Source organism: Danio aesculapii, chromosome 21 (genome assembly GCF_903798145.1).
Source record: "Danio aesculapii chromosome 21, fDanAes4.1, whole genome shotgun sequence".
Classification (NCBI taxonomy): Eukaryota; Metazoa; Chordata; class Actinopteri; order Cypriniformes; family Danionidae; genus Danio; species Danio aesculapii.
Genome location: NC_079455.1, coordinates 35,618,998 through 35,641,036, shown reverse-complemented (window position 1 = coordinate 35,641,036; position 22,039 = coordinate 35,618,998). Strand labels below are relative to the sequence as shown.

Below are 22,039 nucleotides of genomic sequence, written 5' to 3'. Positions count from 1 at the left end.
GTGTCTCAAAAAACAAAAAAAACAAAAAAAATGATAATATATTTTACAAAAACAGGACTCACTTGTACTACTGAAATAAGAATGACAGCGCAATCTGTGCATACGTTTTTTTCATGAATTTCTGACTAAAAACTGGACAAAAGGTGGATTTGGATTACTTGCTGGCGAAAATTTACTGCACTGGCCATACTGTTAAAAATATCACCACTGTCGAAGACATGGGACTGAGCCAAGAAGATGCACCACGCACCAATTGCACTGTCCGACAGATTGCACGGGAGTCTGGCAATTAATTACTCCGATATGTAAACACTGCTTTATTTCTGAGTGCTAATTAAGTTTGAAAGTAATAATATTGAAGCGTTCTGTCAATATTTGGGTTATCATTGTTTAACAAAGTAATGTGGTGATATAAATCAGGTGAGGTGAAATATTTGCCCCCAATTTGCCATCAAATTACTAAATCTAATTAAAGTTGGAGGTGTGTTTTGACGAAATTCTGACAGAATTAATTTTGCTTGGATTTTTTTGAGACGGTGTATATTAGTAGTTGTATTAAAAAAAAAAAAAACATACACACATCATTATTAGTATTGCATACTAATGTGTTGCATTCAAACAAACACACAGAAAATATTGATCTAAATCTAAGTGTTCATTTTGTCTTTTGATTTCTAATTACCCAAAAGTGGTTTTGCGTTGATTAGATGTGCAAGCGTGCTCATTTCTCTCCACCTGTGTCTCTCTGCGGCTCAGAGCTCATCTATAAAGAGGTGATGAACTTCGAGGAGAGAACAAAGAATGGTGTGGTGAAGGGACAGCCCTCTCCCTCAGGTACTCTCTGTGCATAAGCTATGCTTCTGTAAGTCAATTTAAAGTGATTTCAGCTGTTTATGAGAAACCCTCCCATTGTGACTGCTCCATTTGTCCCTGTCCCCCCTCTCATCTCGTCCGTGTGACACAAACAGAGTGTTATTACGTGATGGTTTTTCTTGGTGTCGTTTAATCTGTAATACAGAGTGTTGTTGTTTGTTGTAGTGTTGATTCAAGATGCTGTAAGCACTTTCAACCACTGTACAAAAACAAAACTCTACTAAACCCCACCCACAAAGACATTTCAACACTAGCTGGCTTTCCATCCCCCTGTGTTAATGCACATTTTGAAGTGTCGCATGAGAAACGAGTAATAGTAATGGCAGATTTGGAAAAAAAATCCCTTACATGGTGAAAGAAAAGATGTGTACACACTTGAGGTGGTTTTGGACTTAAAGGTTAATGTGAATAATGCAAGATGGAAATGCATTCAATGAATAAACTCTGCTGCGAATATAACACCCACATGATTCATAGATATCGCATACGTTCCCCTGAGCATGCGTCAATAGTGCCGCCACATTTGTACAGTGCTCCCAGAATAAATGCCATTCAACCACATTAATCTAGACTATAACCAATGTGAAGATGCTGGACTTTAGCGCTGTGTACAGGTGTAGTAACGAGCAAACAAAGCATAAAGGCAGAACATCTCATACGTAAGATTTAAATTTTTACGTTTTTGTATGATACAAACTTTTGTGCTCAACAAGTAACATTATTGATGATAATAGTCATTACTGCACTGACCATGAGGCAAAGTAGCACCAACTTGCTCTAAATACTCAGCTCATGCTAGTTTTGTTGAATAAAATAAAGCAAACAATGTAAGTGAAATGACAACAAGACGCTGAAGTGCCAGAAACATGTATTATTGCCACCTAAGTGAAGTAACAGCTGGTTTTTGAAGTAACTTATAAGGGTGCCTGATGACAACAGTGCCTGCGCCTGTATGTGCATACTGTCCACCCTAAATTATTACAAATTATAAATATTATATACCACTTAGATCAGAAAGGTGGATAATTTACATTCAGCTGCAGGGATATTGATGGTTCACATGAGTCGTTCATAACGCGGAGATTCATTTACAAACGAATCGCTCCCTCCGTCAGAATTAAAAGTGAAAGCAGAAGAGGGGCTGTGTTTCAGGACACGGATTAGATCAAATTGAACAGGGAGGGAGGATAATACATTTCCATGCACACAAACAAGGCCGGAATAAAAACACATTGGGCCCTGGGGCTATTACAAATCCAAGGGCCCCCCTTAATTTTTTTTTTACCTTACAAAACTAATATATATATATATATATATATATATATATATATATATATATATATATATATATATATATATATATATATATATATATATATATATATATATATAGTTGTTTTTTTATTAATAATTTCCTATTACTATAAGTAAATTATAGTAACTATTAACACTATTATCAAATTTTCTACCATTTGATTTATATTTGATTATTATATATTTTCTCTATTTTATTAAAATAGGCCTGCAAGTACATACAATTAAAGTAACAACATAATATGAACTTTAAAGTTCAAACAGGCTGCAAAAATCAGCAAAACAAAAAAACATTTGCAATATTTCCTAAATTAGCGTTATTTAATAAATGCTTCAAATAGGGGTTCATCTTTAAAAAGTTTCATTAAAACTTTAGCTGACCATAAATCCATGATATCTTTAAAATACATGCTTTTATCCAAAATATAGTGGTCTTCTAGAGTTACAGAAGGCTAGCATTCTTATTTTATTTTATTTTTATTTATTTTTTTTTTTTGCATCAGATATATTGCCAAAATAAAGGACTGGGAAAATTGGGACATCTGATCCCCCTTATGGGTGACTAAAACAGGATTATTCAATATTCTGATTGGGCTACAGCCACTGCGAGCCCCAGTTCAGCACCGGCGTCACTGTTTTTAAACAGCAGTGAACCGAAAGGAATAGGTTGGTCAGTTCTCCACTGCCCTTGGTCCCACATTCATTTCAAAGCAGCGCTACCCTGTACTAAAATGGCGGCCATATTAGCGCATTCCTTCCAATAGACAACAATAACGTAGGCGACTTCTAATGTAAATATCTATGCACACGACTAATCGGCTATCTCCATTAGGCTTGTTTTGTTTACTATTGGTTACTAGGTTACCAATACCACTGTCGGTCACTCTACACGCATTTTTCCATTCCAGTGAGATACTTTTACATTGTTTTTCAATGTGAAGACTTGCTTTACAGACATGCATGACAAGAACTTCAACTTTAACCCTTTAACTACCCTACAAAGAAAAAAAATGTCTTAACTCCTAATGTTGCTAGTTAACACACTCAATACATTTTTTTCAACAAATCCAATAATTTTTAAAAATATCAACCTCTATCAAATGGTTGATATGTCGGTTTATGGTAAAAGTACCGGAATTCATACATGTACTCTGAAAAATCTGAAAATATGAAGTGTAAGACCAATTTATAAAAAAAAAAAAAAAAAAAAAGTAGTTTTTTTTTTTTAACAATAAAACCAAAATCAAATGTAGTAGTTCAACAGAATTATGTTTGATTTGTTTTTCTTTTGTAAGGTCATTGTGTGTAGGACATTATTTAGGCCATTTTTTAAAACAGTCATTATTTAAAACAGTAAAAACATGGTCAACCATTTGGTAGAGGCGTAGTCAAAGGGTTAACACACAGTGCTGCTTATCAGTGTCAGTGCCAAAGCAGTGGACCAAATAGATGAACTTGGAGGCCGAGCAAGCATTGCAAGTTTTAGATGCAAAGATGCGTTCTGTGTGAAATGCCCCTAATAACTTGATGGAAACACATCTAATTCGCATTTAGACATTTTTCTTTTTTGTAAACTTTAAAATGATTTGCTTTACTTTAAGATGGAAAACCAGCTATTGAATGACAGGGAGAAATAATTTCTGATTGGCTAAAGAAACCAATAAGAGCCTTCCCCAGAGCTTACATTTTATTTATGGTATACCTAAGAAATGCTTACAGCATTTTTAAAGGAATAGTTCATCTAAAAATGAATGTGTTTTTTACTTTGTCAGTAGAACATTAATAATGATTAAAACCTAATTGAAAGTCTGTGGTTACTGTCACTTTGGGAGTCAAAAAAATATATACAGACAAAACAAAATGTATATCCTTGGCTTTTGGCAGTACATTTTTTTGGGTGAGCTATCCCTTTAAAAAGGCACTTTATGACATTGTATTTAACACAGAATATTTTCTAACTCAACATTTTCAACTGACCCTTTGCTAAGCCCCACGTTTAAAAGTAGGTATGTTTTAAAATATTTTCTCAGGGGTACATTTACATGACAACATTTATTTTGTATAATCCCTGTTCATAAAATTTGTAAAAAGGACAAATAAATCTGTATCATGTCAGCCCAGTAGGTGGCGATATCACTTTGTAATGAAAGATTACTCATCTGCACAAACACCTTAGTCCATTTTTGTGGTTTTAGATGTCAAATACTTCTGCATGACAAAACACCGAACATTTAATATGCATCTATGATCTCACCATCTTAACAAAATTATGTTTTTATCATTTAGATAATGGTATCACTTTCCAAATCTTGCACTTCTAAACATTTCAATAGTGTGCATTTCCAGAGCCCTACAAGGCTGCTTGCTGTCATGTTAATGAATGGGCAAAACGCAAAAGAGAAATGTATCATGGAATAATGAAAACTCTCCCTTAATTTGTATTAATTAACATATAAAATATTTCTTGAAATAAAATACATTTACTTGAGAAATTACTCCAGATGCTATGTTATGCTCGAAACAAGATATCAGTAAATAATTATTCTTGTTTAAAAATCAAAACCTCGCATAACCAAAGGGGTGGAGCCTAGCAAAGGAAATATATATTTTCTTAAAATGATGTAAAACATGCTGCAGGAATGTAAATGTATACAAATAATGGATTCAATTAATGTTTGAGTTTAAAACTTTGCTAAAATTATGTGACTGCTGTGCATTTTTAATGTTTATCGATGCATATGTATCTGATTTAATATTGTTTATCTGCCACTGTTTATGTATACACGTCTCATAATTAAGGCTGGAGTCCATGAAGTCTGATTTTTATAAACTTTCAATAATAAGAATAATAATATTACAGTTCAGGAAACCCTGAAAAGTTTCAAGTAATTGGCCGGCATGAAGAATATGTTAATCCACTCATCGAAAAGGCTTTTCTTTGAAGTTTGATGGATAATCATTTAGCCTGCAGTGTGTTGGTTTGACCTGAAGGGGGCAGTGTGTGTGTACGTGTATATGTGTGTGTGTTGGTTTCTACAGTAGTGATGCGGTGTTGCATGTCTGCAGTCCTGCAGCATTGAGAAGGTGACAGACAGTCACACCAGCTCCAATTCTTCATGTTTTACCAGCATCGCTTTTACTTATTAACATCCAAATATGTGGATGGAGATCTTGGTTTCTAGCTGCTTGTGTTTTTGGGATATTGCTGGGATCTTTGAATTCGTTTTGCATGTGTTGTCCGTCTGTTTCTGGCCTCATTTCCTCTCTCTCTCTCTCTCTCTCTCTCTCTCTCTCAGTCACTCTCTCAGTCCGTCTCCCTCGTTGTAATTAAGTGCTTGTGCTGAAGAAAGCAGTCGCAATGCAGCTCTGTATTTCACAGCAGTGTGGGTTACTGTGCTTGGATATTTTAGGTCAGTTCAGTTTAACAGTAGTGTTGTTTACAAATGCACATATAGCATTTTAAAGCAGCTTTACGAATAATACTGTTTGATATTTCCACATGAGGTCTATGAAGTGCACAAAAAAATAAATAAAATAAAAACCTTAGTATTTGTCTTTTATGCCATCTAAACCTAAAGATACACTTAGTTGAGAATTGAATAAATATATTAAAATACACATAAAAAGAACTTTTAATCATCGCTCATCCAGTTTAACAATTTAATATATAATAATTAAATGAAATAAAAATGTTTATACAGTTTTAGTATGGGTGTAACGTATCACGGTTGATCCATGATTCATACGGATCACAACCCACAGTTCTGAACACACGTGATTAAACTTTTCTTATTTAATTCTAAATTTGTAACGATCGCCTCTCACATCATTCAAATCACATGTATGAAAGCATTTAAGCTTTCCTGTAAATTATAATGATGACGGAAAAAGTTGTAGTGGGTTATTCAGGATGTGGTGGGTTTCTTAGGTTATTAAAGGTGTTTTCTCTCACTACTTGTTTAGCCTGCAATAATGCATTCACTGTAAGCTGCACGATTAACCATTAAAAGATCGGGATCTCAACATCCACGCAAAATAAATTATAAATGTATATAATAAAATTACAGGTTGTAAGTTCAGTTTGTTAAAACAGAGTGTCTTGCAGTGCTGTTTTTGTAATAAATGTAAAGCAAATTACATTTGTCTCCTCCACTTTTTGGCTGATCAGAAAAAAATGGTCCGATCCGTGACTAAAAAACCATAACGATCCAAACTGTGTGATTTGTGATTCGTTACACCACTAGTTTTAAGTATAATTTACCTTATTTTTATCCTTTTTTCAAAAAAAATAAAATTTTTAAAGTAGAGAATTTCATTTTCAAATTAATGTGTCTCAATTAACATACATTCATGCACACAAGTAAAAAAAAATGGTTTAGTTATTTGTAAAAAAAAAAAAAAAAAAAAAAACGACTAAAATACGAAGTAAAAAAAGCTTCTTTTTTTGCTGCAATATAGTAAAAAAAAAAATTTAATAAAAAAAAAAAAAAAAAAAAAAAATATATATATATATATATATATATATATATATATATATATATATATATATATATATATATATATATATATATATATATATATATATATATATATATATATATATATATATATATATATATATATATATATATATATAGTAGTAATAGTAGTGGTAGTAGTAAAAGCAAAAACATTAGTATTAGTACTCTGACAGCTCCATATCTGGTTATTTTCCACAAACATTGATCTTGTTCCTATTAACCAGCTGGAAATCTATTGACGGAAGAGAAATCCTGAAGACTGCTGTTTATAGATGTCCTGTGTGAGGCGTCCTGTACTAAACAGTGATTCAGTGTGTTTAGTTAAACCCGCAGAACCATACCGGGGTTAAAAATCAATGCCGGCTATAAATCCTCCTTCGCCTCCTGTTTTATTACGGATCTGGGAGATGCAGCGCTTTAGGAAGCACCGTCCTGCAGTGTAAGCTGGAGATTGATGGAGGTCTGGGGGACGCAGAGGTTCAGCGAGGGGGACGGATGGACGATTCAGACACTCACAGCAGAAACTGACTGTTTTTATACCTGAACAGACACTGGAATCATTTATATGGGATACATAGTTGAAGTCAGAATTATTAGCCTTTCTGAATTAGCCACCCTAATTTTTTTTCCAAATTTCTTCAATTTCAAGATTTTTTTCAACACATTTATAAACAATAGTTTTAATAACTCATTTCTAATAACTGATTTATTTTATCTTTGCCATGATGACAGTAAATAATATTTTACTAGATATTTTTCAAGACACTTCTATACAGCTTAAAGTGACATTAAATGCTTAGCTAGGTTAATTAGGCAAGTTAGAGTAATAGGGCAAGTTATTGTATAACGATGGTTTGTTCTGTAGACCGGTGGTTCCCAAAGTGGGGGTCACGTCACACATCAGTGAGTGGGGCTCGCCTAGTGAGTAGTACCATACTTTACCCATATCCTATAAAAAATGTGTAAAAAAATAATTAGCCTATCGATTTTTTCCCCATTGGTTTGTGGACCAATTGATTATGTTTTTTAGATTAACAAGACAGCAAAAAACATTAGCTGCAGCAGATCAAATTTTTTAGGAACTATAAGCGTTCTGACACCTTTTCATCACTCACATACATATTATAAACGTATAACAATTTATAAAATGATAGCACATTCTAAATAAATACTGATAACAAGGTGGAGGATGACCTCCGATTGGCTGTCTCTAAAATTAAACCCATAATGTACAATGCTCAGCATATATAACAGGGATCACCAAACTTGTTTCTGGAGGTCCAGTGTCCTGCAGATTTTAGCTCGAACTCTAATCAAACACACCTGAACAAGCTAAAAGCAGTCTTACTAGGTATACTTGAAACACCCAAGCAAGTTGGAGCTAAACCCTGCAGGGCAGCAGACCTCCAGGAACGAGATTGGTGATCCCTGATATACAAGTACACACCTCATAAATCTATCTTTTATAAGCTTTTAATAGGAAGCTATAATGTTATACATTAGATTAGTTAGTACTGAAGCTACTGTACTGGAGCTTATCTAACAAAATAACTTACAATAATGGTCCGAAAACTAGTACACCCAAATTTATATGAAAAATATTAAATACAAATAAAAAAAAGAGGAAAAAAATAAATAAAACTAAATAAATCAAGAGAAACAAAAATGTATTCATTTTCAAAATAGGGTGTACTCAATTATGCTGAGCACTTTACTTGTGTTCCAATCATTGTGCCTTTCCTTCTTATTAATTCTTATCATGTTGAAATTAAACAAATTCATAAATTACCATAAAAATTACATGGAATTGTTTTGTGTTGTCAATATGCTTGTGTTTATATAGGCCTATTGGTGTGTTTATTTAACATTAGTATATTTATAACCACTTCTGAGGATAGTACGGGTTACGAGTCCCTTACATTGTTATTTTTTTGGGAGTCATGGGCTGAAAAGTTTGGGAACTCCTGCTGTAGACGAACAAAAAAATAATTGCTTAAAGGGGCTAATAATATTTACCCTAAAATGGTTAAGAAAAAAAATTAAAACTGCTTTTAGTCTAGCCGAAAAAACCCCCAAACAAGGTTTTCTCCAGAAGAAAAAAAATGTTACAGGAAATACTGTGAAAAATTCCTTTCTCTGTTAAGCATCACTTAGAAAATATTTAATAATAACAAAAATCATCATCATCACAGGAGGACTAATAATTTTGACTTAAACTGTATATAATGTTGATTAATATGATGGAGATACAAAAATACCAGGGTAATCAGACAAGTGGAGCTGTAGAGCATATGTAGCAAAAAAACATTTAAGAATTTAATGGTAAAAAAAAAAAAAAAAAAAAAAAAATAATATATATATATATATATATATATATATATATATATATATATATATATATATATATATATATATATATATATATATATATATATTATCTCTTTAATTTTATAATTTTTATAAATATAAAATTTATTTTAATACCATTCTGTAGTTTGTACAATTTTATTTATTTTTTTTATTTTAGTAAAGTGAAATTTTTATTTTAATAAATGCTGTCCTTCTCATAATTAATTTCCTTATTATTATTGATTACGATTTTAATATTAATAAATACTGGTGTTTTTTTTATAATTTGAAGTTTTATTTAAATTATTTTTGTTATTTTGTTGTTTTGGGACAACGTGTTGCCTCACAGCAAGAAGGTCGCTGGTTCGAGCCTCGGCTGGGTCAGTTGGCGTATCTGTGTGGAGTTTGCATGTTCTCCCCATGTTTGCATGGGTTTCCGCCACAGTTCAAAGACATGCGCTATAGGTGAATTAAATAAACTAAATTGGTCGTAGTGTATGTGTGTGCATGTGAGAGTGTATGGATGTTTCCCAGTACTGTGTTGCGTCTGGAAGGGCATCCACTGTGTAAAACATATGCTGGATAAATTACCGGTTCATTCCGCTGTGACAACCCCTGATGAATAAAGGGACTAAGCCGAATGAAAATGAATGATTTAATACCTAATTTATTTTAAAATGCAGCCTCAATGCGCAGAAAACACATGACTGTGCTGTGTGAGTCGTTTTCTCAGCTGTTTTATGTCAATGTTCCTGTTGCTCTCTCACATCCCTTAGTGTGATGTGATATGATGTGTAACCAGCTCTCATATTTTGTTGGTCTGGCACAATATTATAGAGCGAAAGAGAGAGAGAAGCTGAAACAGACAGTGTCCATAAAACTGACAGCAAAAAAAGCCCTTGCTGAGCCAATGTCGCCAGCCTCTTCGTTCCTCCTCGTTTTAAAGGCTAGCTACTGCTTTCATCGTTTATCATGCTGTCATGTTTTTCGCTCACGCGAGAAAACTCGTACTGTACTATGAACTTATTATAAATCATACTCCTGGCACTCGATGGGTATTAAAGAACAGCCTGCTATTTAAACGAAACATGCAGGCCGTCAGTCAAGGAAATTAGCTTGTAATGTTATCTGAGGAAGCCGTTTAAGAGGTTATTTGCATGTGATGTTTATCAAATACAATCTCCTTGCCTGTTGTTGGAGTGGCTAGAGCTCCTGGTGAAGCACATTTGCTGAATGATTGGAGGATTTCTGGTTGGTGTGTGGATTTATAGAGCAGTCAGTGCAAGTCAATCCGGATGATGAAAAATATGGACAATTTGTCCTTTCTTCAGAAGGTCTTGTCGTAGAGCGAGAGCTACACCTAGTGGCGAGAAGCATATTTGACTTTTTCTGAGCCTTTACAGTTTCTTTCAATTGTTTACACACAATTTTGAAAAACGTTTTTTTTTTTTCAAAATATAAAATGACAATTATTCAAACACCACACCCAATTTGCAGAATTTCTAGATTGCTTATATATATATATATATATATATATATATATATATATATATATATATATATATATATATATATATATATATATATATATATATATATATATATATATATATATATATTTATTTATTTATTTATTTTTTTTTTTAATTGTGTATGCATGCATGTATATATACACACACACACACACACACACACACACACACATGAATGCATGCATGCACACACACACACACACACACACACACACACACGCACACACAAAACTTTCAATATAATAATAATAATAAAAAAAAGCAGTTGTTCAATTATACATATAATAAATATACATATTTACATACAAACACAAATAGCTATATAAAATTATGATATACTCAAAATGGTATAAATTGAAGTATATATTCTTAGGATATTTTTATGTATACATTTATATTAGCCTACATATTGTATCCATTTTGTCCATTACCAAGACAATATAAATGGGTTATAATACATAACGATACAGTATATGCATACAGTACAGTAGATTTCCTCCTAAAATAAATAGTTGAACCAACTTTATATTAAATGTTTCAAATGATATGTACTAACATTTAAATGAATCATTTGTATTATTAAAATACAATGCACTTATAAAAATACCTGCACAGATTCATCTAATTCCTGGAGTTTTATAATTTCATTGCAGATCCTAACTGCATTGATCATATCCCACCTTAAGAAGAGCAGAGCTTCAGAATACAAAAGTTACCACAGTATGCACACTATACACAAACAAAGCACTTATAAAAGTAGCTGAAATACCTAATATAGAAGTGAGACCAAAAAAAAAATTCAGGATAAAGTGTTCAGAATATTATAATTTGTAAAACATCACCTCAAACCCAATCCATGGACTCCACCCTTAAAGAACCCACTTTCATCCCTGTGGGATATTTGTATAGATTTTATTACTGTGCTTTTTGATATTTCAAGGGGTCATATGATGTTGTTAAAAAGAGCATCAATAATGTAATTCAATGTGTTTACATGTACATTATTGTTGCTCATCTTTGCCTCGACTTTCTGAAACACATTACTTTTTGTAAAGTGCTCTGATTGGATAAAATAATGTGTGATAAATGTTCTGCCCTCGCTACCTTATTAATTCAAACCTGAATCTGATCCAGAAAATGAAGAGGAGCAATCTGATTGTTCAACATTGCCTGTGCGACTTGAGCTGAACATAAATTGGCATTGTCTCCACAAAATGGTGGCGGGAACAACAATATTAGAGTTAGAGAAATAATTACACGGACTTGTGGAGATTTGTGCTTAAATTGAGGGTTTTGGATGAATCTTAAAGCGATCTTAAATCTTAAAACATGTTTGAGATTTTTTCTTCTGTTCAACACAATTACAAGAAGATATTTTAAAAAGTGTTGTAAACTGGTAGCCACTGACTTTCATACTATTGGCTTTTCTTACTTTGGATGTCAATGGTTTCCAACATTTTAACAGAAAAAACAAAAACTACAAGAACCACTTGATGAGTAAATAATGATTAAAGACTTGTATTTGGGGGGGGGGGGGACTATCCCTTTAACTCTTTTAAAACTGTATTTTTGGGTTTAATAGTCTTTGAGACTTTTACAGATCTTATTTTTTCAAGAACTGCTTGTAGTTCTTCAGAGACAAAGGCAAACGTGAAATCTCGTCGTCATATGACCCCTTTGAAGGTTTCTGCTTGTAATATATCTTCTTCACCCTGTAGAGGGCACTGTGGCCTCGCAACTCTTTTTCGTTGTAACCGTTTTCCCCCCGTTACTTCCCTTAGCGCAGGTGCAGCCGTGAACAGCAGCGAGAGCCTCCCCCCGTCCTCCTCCGTTAACGACATCTCCTCCATGTCCACCGACCAGACCCTGGCCTCCGACACCGACAGCAGCCTGGAGACCTCGGCCGGCCCGCTGGGGTGCTGCAGGTGACTAACCGCCTGCCTGCGCAACCCCATGTTCTTCAGAAGGTGAACGGCTGAAAACAAGTCCACAAAAAACCTCCAGATGAAAACAATATATGCGTCAAAAAATAATAATGTTTGCATTTTCATTCAAAGAAATGTTTGAATATGTATATTTATGACTCTCCACTAGTTGCTTTGCATCCCCTCATATCTCTGCTGAAAAAAAATGAACAAAAATAATGGTTTTCTAGTGAGTATAATGGAAATTATATCGGTTTTAATGGAAACTGTGGGTCCTTTTTTGTTTGCTTTCTATTGACATGCTAAACCAATAAATCCTAATGGGATGTGTTCCAAAACACTAATACATTTAAAATGTGGGTTTAATGGTTACAATTTGATGGCTTGTAATTGCTTTAATGGTGTCTATAGGCTACTGGAAACCATTCAAATTTTCTGTGAAGTTTTCCATTTCTTTTCTTCAGCAGGGACAGCATCCAAAACAGATCAACTTAAAGATGAAAAAAGAATAATCTGTAAAATGTACATGGCTGATATCTAATACCTAGCAGTTTTCTGTGCTTCACTCGATGTGGCAGGGTGGGCTTTTATTTTAACGAGCACTGTACAATATTCAATTACCCCCTTGTCTTTTGCCATGATGTGCTGGTTTTGGGTGGCTGGTGTGTTCCTCGTAGGGTAGAATAACGCCCCCTATATTTTGTATATATGTAATTGTGTACAGCTGTGAGTGGGACTGACGGCCAGTAGAGGGAGTATTTGCACACCTTGCCACATCACACACCCGTTCCCCCTTTGCCTGTAGTCTTGCATGGTCAGAGAGAAAAAAAAACGAAATTAAGCTAATTATAACATATATGTTATTCGTATATATACGAATATAAAGAACCGTGTTTATATAACATTTAAGGGCGACAGGAAGTGAGGCTGCTTAACAGGAAGCCATTGGGGTGTTCAAGCACTGTCGCTGTCATTCTCTGACTTCTGCCTTCGTGTTTGAGAAACTCACCCTCTTTTCTGCAGCCTTGCATGCTGTAATTCACACTTGAAAGGTGTGTGACGAACGCAAGTTGAGAGCATGCGCCTCATCTTCACTTTTTTGTTCCTCGTTTGCATCCACGCAAACTAAATCTCATCTCAAAACTCATGTTTTTGTGTTGGGAATCGACATGCTTACTACCTAAATTTCCACAGCAGGAGTTTATTTATTAATCCTCTTTATTGTCGGATTTGGGAAGTGCCTTTGAAATAATGCAGTTTCCTCCTAGAAAACATGAATACAGTGAACGCGACGGGTATGGCAAGCTGCTTTTACATTTAAACTATTAACTGTACTAGTATTTTTTTTCATTGTAAACCAGTCCTTTTCGGGTACTAGTATCTATTAATACTTATTCTTTAGCTAATAGAGCTTATTCTTGTTTCAAATATACTACTACTTCATTAGATGCTTGTTTTAAAGTCCTTTAAAGGTTTAAAGTTGCTTTTGCTAGCGCACATTGTTATTCTTTAGTTGAAGAAAAAAATGTTTTCTAATCTTTAATCAAGTCTGGCCATTTGCTTCAGCATTTGGAGTGGCACTCCTTGTCTGATGATGCCGGTTTGACGATTTCGACCACAATATTCTTAACCCTGCCCCTCTTACTGTCTTACTTACTGTCTTGCTGTAAGGCAGTGTTTCTCAACCACATTCCTGGAGGACCACCAATACTGCATGTTTTGGATGTCACCTTTGTTCGTCACACCTATTACAGGGTCTTTCATTCTCTGCTAATGAGCTGATAATCTGAATCAGGTGTGTTTGTATAAGACATGGGCTGTTTCTCATTTCCAAGAACGCAAAGAAAAGAAATCAGATCTTAAAAGTGGTGATTTTGTAATGGAAATACCGGCAGAACTTGGGCCAACCTGATTGAAAATTAAAAGTCTGTGTGCATATACCCCATTCTCTAGCACAAACACTAGTATCTAAAGAATAAGCACTAGTATCGAATGAATAAATACTAGTAAATAAAAGATACTGCTAGTATAAAAAGTACTGGTAGCATGAAAATCAATTCTAGCATGGTTTGCACTGTAGGTTAAATGTTAAAGCAGCTTGCCATAGGTGATCCAGGTGGTGTCGGATGTGTCAGGTCTGTTTATCCAGTCCCATAATTCCCTATTCATATTAATTTTCTATAGTGTAGAGATCCAAGTGTCTAATTTAATGTCACTTTATGTGTGTAAAAAGAGGCACCTGGGGTAATATTTCTACACTCATCTGATCTGAGTCTTACAGTGGCTTCAAATAGTATTTGGATATTTAGGTCACAATTAAAAATGTCAAGACATTAATAATAAAAAAAACTATGTGGTTGTCAAATGCCAGTGAAACGTTTTCAAAGTGTCCATTTTACGCCATTTATTTAGCATAACTTTTTCTGAATGAGTGCCATTTGTTATATTAACTCATATACATTTTTAAAATGAGTCTAAAGTGTCCAAATACATATTGTGGCCACTGTCTGTTGCAATGTAACCCCCCCTTTACATTTTGAAAAAGTCAAATAATGTAGTTTCAACTTTCAAACACACATGACTGATGTTTTTAGTACTAGGTAAAGTTTAGCGTCATTGGAAAAAAACATGATGAAGTACACAGTAATTTGAACATATAATATTTAAGTTGTACCGTTTTGTTTTGTACCTGTATTTGATCCGTGTACTAAGCAATTTAATAAAGGGAATGAAATGCACATTCATTTTTGGGGTTTGTTTATGTAACTAAGCTCTCGTTTTCTAACTCATCCTCACTCTTTTTATTTTTGTCTATGAAATGAGTTTTGTTTTTCAGTGACTCATTCGTATGGCATCGCATGTTAATATTCTGATCCCGCAGGGACACTCTTAAATATCCACAGATTTAGCTTTTTGTGTTAAGTTGAAATCAGTCGCACACAGTTATCATATATATTGAGTTTAATTACCTATTCTAAGCATTAATCTGACATAGCTGAATATGAAATCATTCAGGTGCTGCTTTATTATGCTTAAACATAAAACCTCAGAATTTTGATATCAAAAGCCATTTAAATACCCTATATATGTGCATGAACCATAAGATTCCCAAAATGTTCACTATAACAATCAACATAGCAATGCACATCATCTTCAGAGAACAGAGAGGGCTTGTGGGAGGTCTCTAGGCTCTGTAATTCAATATGGCTGCTGATGTTTTTTTTTTTTCAACAGGGTGGACACGTACAGTATAGTAAAGGTAGCTTTTGTATTTCAATTGTTAGAATTCAATACTAATTGTAAACCGTTATGTTGTGTATCCAACTTGATCGCATTTTATTTTAGGATAGATGGACAACAATGTCGTCTTGCATTTTATACGTATACAGGTTGTTTTTCAACAAAATGGCCCTCGAATCAGTCGGGTCTCGCACAGGGTTAATTATTTGCGAATCCATTATCGCAGTCGTCCATTTTGAAACTTTGCACCAGTTGTTATAAAACAGTAACTTGATATATTAACTTAAACCGTTTTTTTTTCCCCATGAAAGTGGATGAAATGAGTCAGATTCCAGCCCAGAAGTGTGCATTTCTCTCATGGTGCTTCAAATGTAGTTAAAAGTTGGGATTTATTAGTCAGAATGGCTTCTGATAGGTGTAAACAATAAGTTTGTGCTCGTCACATTAGCCACTTTCACACATTAAAGCCAGTAAATTACCATAAAATTGCCAGACTTTTCCATTGACATAAGCAAAATTGTTCTGTAATTTAAAAAAATTAAGATACGATTAACACATTGGTGCCAATAGCCTAGTAGTTAGTATGTTGACAAGTAGCACTGATGTGCTCACAGAGACCCAAGTTCGAGTCCCACCTTGAGGGCCTTTGCAGATTCTTTGCCTCTCTCTCTTTCTGCTTTCCTGTCTCCACTATACTATAAAAATAAACGGTTAAAAACCCCTAAATAAATAATTATAAAAAAAGTTACGATTCACACATTATTATAAAAAATAACATTTTTCTATGAAATCAACCATGGAAATAAGCATTAAACACTGCTCCATTTTCTTATTTATTTTATCTGTCCACTTATACAACTTTGATTGATAGGCATAAAGTTTTGCTCTAAAATAAAACTTGATGCGCACAATAGTTAAAGGGATAGTTCACCCAAAAATGTTACTTTGCTCACTATGTATTCTCTCTCAAATGGTTCAAAACCTTTATGAGTTTCTTTTTTTCTGTTGAACAGAAGATATTTTGAAGAAAGCCGAAAACCTGTACCCATGGACATTCATTGTAGGAAAATGAATACTGTGAAAGTTAATGGTTTCGGGTTACAACATTTTTCTAAATATCTACTTTCTTGTTTAATAGAAGAAAGAAACGCATAAAAGTTTGAAAGAAGGGCGAGTAAATGTAAATGTTCATTTTTGGATGAACTGTCCCTTTAAGCCCAAATTATACTTCATATTTTATGTGTATGCCATGTATACCGTGTGGTGAGCATTACTGCATCATCAGCTTAGTATACAGACACTTCACATATGAACAGCCTGATTTTTCTAACAATGTGTGATTGTATTCACCACTTTTTAAGAGTGTCCATTTTTAATGGATAAATCTTTCTACACTGCATGTGTCAGATGCCTGTTTGTGCATGCTATCAAACAGAGTGTACTTTGAAAGGCTGTATGTTAAGCATATGTTAAAATTCAGTATAATTTGGGCTTGAGGGTACACTAATAATATCACAGACTATAGTAAAATATAATAATCACAGAGAAAATGTACTGAAGATGTGTGATAAACTTTTGTATAGCACATTTTAAATCTATTGAAAGCAGGAGAGCGCACTGTAAACAGTTTAGACACAGGAAAACGTGTTCGGCAACAGTAATTCTCTATGGAAGGCAATTGTGGACAAAATGTGTGAAATCTGACAATGCAAACACACAGTTTGATCATGTTGAAGCATCGAATTTAAACTTAAAACTGCTTATTTAAAAATGATTTGAAACACGATTAAGTTTTTTGGGACAATTGTTTTAAGTTCAATCCACTTAAATTGTAAAAACAATTAAGTTCATCTATTTGGAAGAACATGGAGTTGTGTGGAAGTCTAAAATACAGCAATTTAATTGGCTGTTGTGCTTGCTTAGATGATTGCATGGTCAAACTGACCATGATCAGAATTCACACTGTCAAAAAGTTTTGGCACTGATTGCCTTCCATAATGCCACTTTTTGTTCACAATAGCATTGTTCATTAACGTTAACTTCTTATACTAGAAAATTGTCAGAATTAATATTCTAAAATAAAATATTTCCTAAAGATTCTTTTTGCACACAATCTTTAAACAATTTATCTGTAATTTATAAAATAAATCTTAACTTTTGTGTTAATTTATTTCAAAACATTGTTTCAAATACATCGATTTCATTGTTATATACATTGTTGGCATTATTGATACATCTTAAATCTGCAAGTTAAGATTTCTGGTTCAGATAGCCTTCCATAATCCTATACTGTTTAACAACAACATAGTTTACATTCACTTTCAAATGATTACTTTTCTTAAAAACATGTTGTTCACTCATAATCCCTAAATGGTAATTTACAAGTGTGTGAAAGTGGCCAATGTTAAAATAATGTTGCTTCTGAAACCAGTGTCAGTTATAAACTTGTGACCCAAACACAGAACAGAAACATGATAAACACTGAACGAACACGGCAGTATTGTCAAATTTGACTTTGTCTTGTAACAGTACGGGTTTGTGAGCAGGAAATTAATGTTTGGAAACTTAATGTGCTATAATGATGTCATCATTTAAACTCGATCTGACTGGTGGAGATAATGGCCTTATGAGGAACAGAGTTGTAAAATATTCCCGGGTTTTGATTAAATCTGTTTATAAGTCCAGTATAAAAATAACATCTTCATTATCCAGTCTTGAATGTTCATCAAATAAATGCATGTCTCGGTAAACACATCTGTCATGTTATGTTTGAAATGAAGGTATTTGAATGTTCTGTTATAGTATAAAATGCGTGTTTTCATCCGAACAAACTGCACAATAACACAGAGCTGATGAAATAATGTGTCACTGCAATCAAAGAAAAAACACTCTGAGCAATACAGACCACATGATCATTACTATTGACTGTCTTCATGTATACTTTCTTTTTTTACCATCCTTTTCTCTTTCCTTTTTCCTCCCCAAGCTCATTCTTATTTCATTTTCTTCATCCTCTTCCTTCCCACAATTTTTCACTATTTGTTGTTCCTTCCCTTCCTTCCTTCGTTTCACTTCTAAACAGAGTCCCACACTGGACGTAAAGTGTCACGCCTTGGTTTTTAGAATTGAAAACATTATTTTCTATGAGGGCACGCACACACCGGTGTCAACATTCACCATATGTTTGCGATGCTTAGTGACATATAGATATAATGTAATGTAAAGATGAGGCGTCCGCTGTGCAACCTGCTTTATTTTGTTCCGTTGTCCTACTTTATTTCCTTTCTTCCTTTTTCTTCCTCATTCTTTTTTCCTCTCATTTCACAGCTTTTTCCTTTGTTTATTCCGGTTCACGTCCAGCCTGATCTCATGAGGAAATGTAACCATTTTAGGTTTTGTCAGTTTAGTGGCAAATTCTTCTGAATTAGTACGAGTTCAGTCTCATAAAAATGTGTGATTTTTAAAAGGAGGCGTGGCACCCAACCCCACCCCTAAACCCAACCGTCATTGGGGATCAGCAAATCGTACTAAATTGTACTTATGAGGCTGAAGAATTCATACGAATTAAGCTGCGGTGACACTAGAGTTTGATCTTGCAAAATTCTTTAGTATGGTGCTGCGAAAAGGGGCGGGATTAAATATTTAAAAAAAAAAAAAGAGTGATTGGTCCATGTTTTAAATTTTGGTCCAGAGAGATCATGTTTTATCCTTGATTGGTTTTACGCAGTCACGTAATGTGATTTCGCAAGTCAGAGTTCAGCAAGCTTGAACTTTGCAGCGCAGCAAACTGCTAAACTTGTCGCACGAGCTTGCGTCTGACGCATTCGTGACGCATGCAGTGTGACCGCAGATTTAGCCACTAAATCAAAGTTACGAGTTGCCATGGGATTGTTGTCATATCTCTTTTACTTACTCTACTTCTATTTCATCTATAAAATCCTTTTCTTCCTTCCTTCCTTTTTTCTGTCCTTCCATTCATTCTACACTTTCCTTCTATTCATTCTACACTTTCCTTCCCATCATTTTACCTTTATTTCTTACTCTTTTTCCTCCCCGTTTCCCTTTTAAATTCCTTCCCTCTTTTCTTTCAGCTGTATTCATCCAGTCTTTTCCTTCCTTCTGCAATTTCATATTCATTTTTTACACCTGTTTATCTTTATTTCCTCACTCACTTCCTCATGTTTTCGGTCTTCTTTTTTCTTTCCATTCTTCCTGTTTTTTCCTTTCCTCTTTTTAATTAACCTTCTACCTTCCTTCCTTCTTCCTGTTTTCCTCCTGTCTTTCTGTTCTTTCTGCAGTTTCGTTTCCAGTCTTTTTTATAATGATTACTTTTAATTTCTGAGGTGGCGCAGTGGGTATAACTGTCGCCTCAGTTGGCATTTCTGTGTGGAGTTTGCATGTTCTCCCGTGTTGGCATGGGTTTCCTCCAGGTGCTCCGGTTTTCCCCCACAGTCTAAAGACATGTGTTACATGTCAATTGGGTAAGCTAAATTTTTCCGTAGTGTATGTGTATGAATGAGAGTGTATGGGTGTTTCCCAGTGATGGGTTGCAGCTGGAAGGGCATCTGCTGCGTAAAACATATGCTGGATAAGTTGTTGGTTCATTCTGCTGTGGCGACCCCTGATTAATTAAGGGACTAAGCCGTAAAGAAAATGATAGATGAACTTTTAACTTCCTTACACTTTTCCTCCTCTTTCCTTCCACCTTTCTTTTTTTATAATTTTTTCTTCCCATCCTTCCATTCTTTCTGCTGTTTCCTTTCCATCCTTTTCATTCCTGTTTATCTTCCTTTACTTACTCTTTTCCTCCCTTTACCTTTTAAATGTCCCCTCCTTTCTTTCCCATCCTTTGTTATTATCGGTTTATCTTTTTCCCTTACTATTTTCCTTTTAAATGTCCTCCTCCTTTCCTTCACTAATTTTTTTCCGCCCATCTTTCCATTCTTTCTTCTGTTTCCTTTCCATCCCTTTGTAGTATTAGTTCTTTTTTTACCTCACTCTTTTCCTCCTCTTCCCTTTTAAATATCCTCCTTCCTTCCTTCCTGTCTTTTTATTTCTTCACATCCTTCTATTCTTTCTGCCATTTCCTTTCCTCCTTTTAAATCTGCTCCTTCGCTTATCCCCACCTTTCTACATTTTCATTTCCATTCTTTTTTTATTATGTTTACCTTTACATTTTTTTTACACTTTTCCTCCTCTTTCCTTCCCTTTTTTATTTTTTCTGTCTTCATTTTTCTTCCCAACTTCCCATTCTTTGCCGTTTCCTTTTCATCTGTTTTTTTTACCTCGTTTTATCTTTCTTTTCTCAACTCTTTTCCACCCTTTTCCTTTTAAATGTCCTCCTTCACCCTTTTCTGTCTTAATTTTTCCTCACATCTTTCCATTCTTTCTTCTATTTCCTTTCCATTCATTTTATTATCTCCGTTTACCTTTCTTTCCTTACTCTTACCTCATCCTTCCTTATAAATTTCATTCTTTCTTCCTTCCATTCTTCAGATTTACTTAATCCTACACTTTAATACAGACAACCTTTTACCCCCCTTTTCTTTTATGCTTTTTTTTTTGGGGGGGGGGGGGGGGGGGGGGGGGGTTCCTTCCATATCTTTATTTTCCCACCATTTATTTGTTCTAAGGTTATTCAGTGTCAGAGATCACAGTAGCGCAATAACATGAATCTTGAAGTGTGGTTAAATAAGGGGTTGTTTTTTTTTGTAATCATGAATTCACCACGTGTGCTAGTTAACGTGACGAGGTTGCGGTGATGTTCAACTCAATCTTTATGGTTTCAGTTTGACTCGGATGGTATTTTTAAGCCTCTTTCTGTGCTGTCAGTGAGCCATTCTGTGGAGAGTTTCAGATGGAGACTGTGGTTCTTCACGCAGTGCTTTTTTTTAACATCAACACCATTTTCACACCTCCTGCTCCAGGCTGTTGTTCAAATCAAACTATTCTACAAATGCAAGATAAGATGAGAAAATACAAAAAAAAAAAACATCTGAAAAAGTTTAAATGAAAATTAAAGATTTAAACAGCACTATGAATTGCTGTTAGCACCTGACATTTTAACGGTACTGTGTATGTAATATAAATATCTGTATGTGACTGAAAATAAACTCCTTTGACCTTGAAATTGATCGTCATCTTTTCTTGAATTTGCATGCCTTATAATTGTGCTACAGAGTCGATCTTCAAGTGCTGATGATTCATTCATTCCTTTTCCTTCAGCTTAGTCTCTATTTCAGAGTTCACCACCGCGGAATGAACTGCCAACTATTCCAGAATGTGT

General features: G+C 34.3%; 1 protein-coding gene across 7 annotated transcripts in view; it reads left to right on the top strand.

Annotated features, from left to right (window-relative positions):
- The window catches only part of mapk10 (mitogen-activated protein kinase 10), a 144,297-nt gene extending 123,009 nt beyond the window's left edge, over positions 1-21,288 (top strand). For 4 of the 7 annotated variants that reach the window (XM_056445807.1, XM_056445808.1, XM_056445811.1 and 1 more), the window contains 2 exons: positions 757-834; positions 12,375-21,288. In XM_056445807.1, the coding sequence (XP_056301782.1) occupies positions 757-834; positions 12,375-12,517 (221 nt within the window). In that variant the 3' untranslated portion in view covers positions 12,518-21,288. Of the gene's footprint in view, positions 1-756; positions 863-12,369 lie in introns of all 7 variants that reach the window. The other 3 variants (XM_056445812.1, XM_056445813.1, XM_056445814.1) reach the window with 3 other exon arrangements.
- The last annotated feature ends 751 nt before the right edge of the window (positions 21,289-22,039 follow it).